The sequence below is a fragment of the Grammomys surdaster genome, unplaced genomic scaffold (assembly GCF_004785775.1).
Source record: "Grammomys surdaster isolate TR1022 unplaced genomic scaffold, NIH_TR_1.0 100, whole genome shotgun sequence".
In the NCBI taxonomy this organism is placed as follows: Eukaryota; Metazoa; Chordata; class Mammalia; order Rodentia; family Muridae; genus Grammomys; species Grammomys surdaster.
In genome coordinates, this window is record NW_021604579.1 from 3,751,821 (window position 1) to 3,756,411 (window position 4,591).

A 4,591-nucleotide genomic window follows, 5' to 3' on the forward strand; every position below is an offset into this window, starting at 1 on the left:
GATGAGCTCCAGACCATTTAGCAGAACTTTTCTGATCGTGGCCATCGACCAACCTCCAGACACCTGTCAAATTGCCTTAAACTCCAGCTCAATACTCCGAGCTCCTCTGATTCTTCATCCCTGGTCCCACACACTATCACTCATTGCCTTCACTGGGAGGGTGTGTGTGAGTCCCTCTGAGGCCCCGGCCCTGAAACTGAGCAAGCAGACGATCCTTGGACTGTGGCAGCTATGAGGCAGCTGAGCCTTCTGGGGGTCCCAGAGCCACCACTTGAGGATGCAGAGTAGCTATCCAGAACCTCCATGTCTGCACAGCCCAAGCAGGAACTCTCCTCCAGGCTGCCCCTCCTTCGCCGCCCTCCCTCGCTCTTTCCCGCCCTCAGCCAGGCCTCCCAGTTCCCTACTTTGCGTGACTACCAACTTTGAATTCCCAGTTTCAGCGCCTCGCCTCGCCTCGCTGCAGCCCGCGATCTCTACTCTGCCTCCTGGGGTCTTCTCCAAATCTCTAGCCCCCCACCTAGGGGGACCTAGCCTAGCCAGCGAGGACCGGATCCGGAGGGTGGTGCGGCCAGGTGAGCCCTGAAAGGTGGGGCGGGGCGGGGGCGCTCTGGGCCCCACCCCGGGATCTGGTGACGCTGGGGCTGGAATTTGACACCGGACGGCGGCGGGCAGGAGGCTGCTGAGGGATGGAGTTGGGCTCGGCCCCCAGATGCAGCCCGCGGGCTCTGCCAGCAACAAGTCCCTCGGGCCCCAGCTCTCGCTGCGACTGGGGCTTGGAGCCCTGCACCCGAGGTAAGCCAGCTTTCTTGCCCATCCTCTTGATGGACGCTCAAAGGGCAGGAGAAAGGGCAGAAAGGTCTTCCTCCCCCTTTTCTCTCAGCCTCTCTCTTCTGGGCCCTCAGCGCAGCTCTTTGCCCCTCCCAGCCCCTCCAGTTCCTCTTGTCGCTAGCCTCTTGGACTGTGTTAACCCTCCTGGCTGACTGTAACGTGAGGCTCCCGCTGCCGCCACAGGACACAGACTGGCTGCCAAGGCCCCACTTTTAACTAAAAGAGGCGCTGCCAGGTGCACAACTCCGTGCATGATCCATTTGAGCTTCGGGGAAAAGCCCAGCACTGGTCCCAGGAAAGGTGCCTAGAAGGATACGGAGGAGGACTACTTTGGTGAGTATAGGGTTGGTGGATAGGGGTGGCGAGGGCTGAAGGACCAAATATCCAAATGGTAAGAAAGGAGAAACTGGTCAGAGCTGTCCTCAAGGGACTTGCTCCTAGGCTCCCCCTAGCGCAATATCCCTAAGGTTGCCTTGCCTGACTTTCCCTCCATCTGGGAGAATAGTAACCAGCCTGGTCTCTAGGGATTTGAACCTAGTTAGCCGCACCTAGCTCTGGAGGACCACTTCCTAGATAAAGGCCTGAGAGGTGTGTGTCTTAACCTGGAGTCGTCCTATGTTGCTCCCCTTCCCCGTGCATTCTGTGTGCAAGCAGAAGGATGGAGGGTTACATCTGGGACCCAAGAAGAGACTAGCTAATGAGAATTCTTGGAAGTTCTAGGGATCCCTGAGCGGTGGTTCACAAAAACTGGTGGTGCACGCTGAGGTCAGAAAAGATGGTTCACAGAGGAAACTCCTAGGAGCAAGGCTAGGGTGTCAGGTCCACAGAAGGCAGATGGCTCAGGCTGGGGCTGGCTCTCAGAGTGGTTCGGCCCTCTGAGACCAGGTTGGTGTGGAGGACTAACTGGTCCTCCTGGGAATGGCTCAGACCTAAATGTGCAGAGCGTGTGCAAAAGCCCCCTCCCATTAAGTCCGCAGGCTTGACAAGCTCTGCCCCCTGGTGGCCACAGGAAGCCATGGTCCAGGCCCTGTGTTTTCAGAAGGACCATCACTTCCCCAGATTATAGGCAAGATCTTGGGACACATCTGTGGACATAAGAGAGAACTCAAGTGACACTGGGTCCAGAACAAAGATTGCAGGAGCCCTAGGCTCCCGGTCATCAGATAACCCAGTGACCAACTGTCACTCAAATTCTCCAGGGCTCTGCTTCCTCCCCTGAGGTATGGAGTGAAGGCTGAGTATGGAGCCGAGGGAGCTCAAGTTACTACTTTGTCCAGCCACGCTGGTACCTTCAGCCCTGAAGTACAGAGCAGAAGGGTCTTAGAAGACAGGACCACCGCTGTGTGAGTCTCCCCCCTGTGACCTTAGAGGATCTCTGAGCTCAGCTGAGCCTTGTTTGCCAATCTGGAAAAAATGAGCCATTGACCTGTGGAATCGTGACGGAAGAGGTCCTGCCGAGCATCTAGCACAGAGCAAGGTTCTCCATGCAGCTACTGCTTCCGAGTTGACTCTAGCTACTCCAAACTCCAGGGTAGCTTTGAGAGACTGAAGTGGAAAGAGGAATACCCCAAAAGATAACTAATCATCTTTCAATTTGCAAGTTGCCTCAGGAAGAGGGTGGGGAAACGGGTCCACGGAGGCTGATGGGAGCTCCTGGAGTTGAAAGCGATGGAACTGGGACTTGGAGAGCCTACTGCATTATCCCACTGCCTCCGGCCTAAATGGCAGGTGAGTCGTTCCCTTGCGTTTCTCGGCTGGCTTTAATTAGAAAAAAGAGAGTAGGGCATGGCTTGGGCCGGCAGGGGTCAGATATAAAAGGGGAAATGCCAAGAGGGAGGAAAGGAACGGGATTTCTCAGGATGGTCAGTGCCCTCCCCTGGGCTCCAGGGAGAAGCAAATGCCTATTAAACCTGAGCCCTTCCTTACAGTCTGCCACCCAGCTAGGAGCCCGACTAGATCAGTCTCTGATCTAGGCAAGACAAGACACCCCCTCCCCCCAGGAATGCCCTGTTCCTCCCTGAGTCTCCACTTTTCTCTGTGCAGCCAGCCTTGTGGCCAACTCTAGCTGCTCTAGCCCTGCTGAGCTGCGTCACAGAAGCTTCTCTGGACTCGATGTCCCGCAGTCCCGCTGCTCGCGATGGTCCGTCGCCGGTCCTGGCGCCCCCCACGGACCACCTGCCTGGTAGGTGAGAGCGCGACAGGGCGGGGCAGGGGCGAGGCTAGCTCTAGACACCCCTCACCCACACCTCCGAAAGTGACTGAGTCTCATTCCAGGGGGACACACTGCGCATTTGTGCAGCGAAAGAGCCCTGCGACCACCGCCGCAGTCTCCTCAGCCCGCACCCCCGCCACCAGGTCCCGCGCTCCAGTCTCCTCCCGCTGCGCTCCGCGGGGCGCGCGCGGCGCGTGCAGGAACCCGGAGCAGCCGCGCACGGGCCACAGATGCGCGCGGCTGCCGCCTGCGCTCGCAGCTGGTGCCGGTGAGCGCGCTCGGCCTGGGCCACAGCTCCGACGAGCTGATACGTTTCCGCTTCTGCAGCGGTTCGTGTCGCCGAGCACGCTCCCCGCACGATCTCAGCCTGGCCAGCCTGCTGGGCGCCGGAGCCCTGCGGTCGCCTCCCGGGTCCCGGCCGATCAGCCAGCCTTGCTGCCGGCCCACTCGCTATGAGGCCGTCTCCTTCATGGACGTGAACAGCACCTGGAGGACCGTGGACCACCTCTCCGCCACCGCCTGCGGCTGTCTGGGCTGAGGATGATCTCCAAGCCTTTGCACACTGGACCCATGTGTCGCCCTACCTGGAACAGCCCCTCTGGGCCTCACTAGCCGGGAGCCTCAACTCAGCAGGAAATGGAGGCTGCAGAGCTCAGCTCCCAAACCGATGAGTGACAGACATAGAGCCTGGAAAGATGACAGAACCACTGACCAACAGTCTCAAGGTGTTCATGGATCCCAGCTCTACAGACAGCAGAAACCTCAGATAATGAGAACTCCTCTGGAAGAATCCAGAAATGGCCCTAGATCCTGGGGAATGAATTTTGAGGAGATACATGTTGTAGTTGAGTTGCTGGACCAGCCTATGCTGAAACCAGCCTTGTGTTCACTTGTGGAAGCCGAAGCCCTATTTATTATTATTTCTAAATTATTTATTTACTTTGCTGGTTTGTCAGATCCTTTCCTGGACATGGAGGATGGGTAGAAGAAGCTAGATGAAGATGTGCCCCCATCCGCATTTTACACTGACTCAGCAATCATAGTGTTACCTACTTCTTGCCCCTCAGGTGGCTCTGAGGTGGATGGGAGGCACACATAGGTGACAAAGATGCACAGTCCTCAGTACTTGGGGCCTGGGTTACCTGTGGGAAATAAACAATATAGCTTTCTTTGGAGAAAGGCCACCCTGTGACCGCTGGCACCTTTGAGACCCCTGCTTAGTGGGTAAAGACACAGAAAAGCATGTTTTGTCCCACTCCATCAATGTCGGTGTCTTACCATGCAAGGACCTACCTTGAAGACTCCCTGACAGGTATACATGCTGCTTTACTTACAAGTCAATCCCTGAAGCAACCCAGGGCAAGAGAATATCTGAAGAAGGGCTAAGGATGGGAGAGGGGCCAGGGTAGGGGCGAAAAGGGTGCTGGTTCACAGGAAGGAAGCACCGAGCTTTGTGAGGATAGGAACACAGGAAAGGGCTGAGGGTCTCAACAGAGCATGAATTTTGGGTGATGAACAAGCATAACCATTTATTCACCCAGCAAACAGTGA

General features: G+C 56.8%; 1 protein-coding gene across 5 annotated transcripts; it reads left to right on the forward strand.

The window, feature by feature from the left end:
* The first annotated feature begins 403 nt into the window (after positions 1 to 403).
* Artn (artemin) lies at positions 404 to 3,985 on the forward strand. Of its 5 annotated transcripts, none has more exons than XM_028787908.1 (5): positions 404 to 792; positions 925 to 1,161; positions 2,049 to 2,556; positions 2,872 to 3,010; positions 3,103 to 3,985. In XM_028787908.1, exons 3-5 carry the CDS (start codon positions 2,497 to 2,499, stop codon positions 3,576 to 3,578), a joined length of 675 nt encoding a protein of 224 aa, XP_028643741.1. In that variant the 5' UTR covers positions 404 to 792; positions 925 to 1,161; positions 2,049 to 2,496; the 3' UTR covers positions 3,579 to 3,985. The 5 variants fall into 5 exon arrangements, with proteins under 5 accessions (XP_028643741.1, XP_028643757.1, XP_028643735.1 ...); XM_028787924.1 differs by having other exon boundaries at positions 1,012 to 1,161; positions 1,806 to 2,556; positions 2,872 to 3,014; XM_028787902.1 differs by having other exon boundaries at positions 1,012 to 1,161; positions 1,806 to 2,556.
* Positions 3,986 to 4,591: the final 606 nt, after the last annotated feature.

Excerpts from the sequence above, each read along its gene's own strand:
- Artn (XM_028787892.1), top strand. The coding sequence starts at position 2,497 with ATGGAACTGGGACTTGGAGAGCCTACTGCATTATCCCACTGCCTCCGG. Across the intron at positions 2,557-2,850 it reads GCCTCCGGCCTAAATGGCAG|TCTCCACTTTTCTCTGTGCA; the intron begins GTGAGTCGTTCC and ends TTCCTCCCTGAG. Across the intron at positions 3,011-3,102 it reads CCCCACGGACCACCTGCCTG|GGGGACACACTGCGCATTTG; the intron begins GTAGGTGAGAGC and ends GTCTCATTCCAG.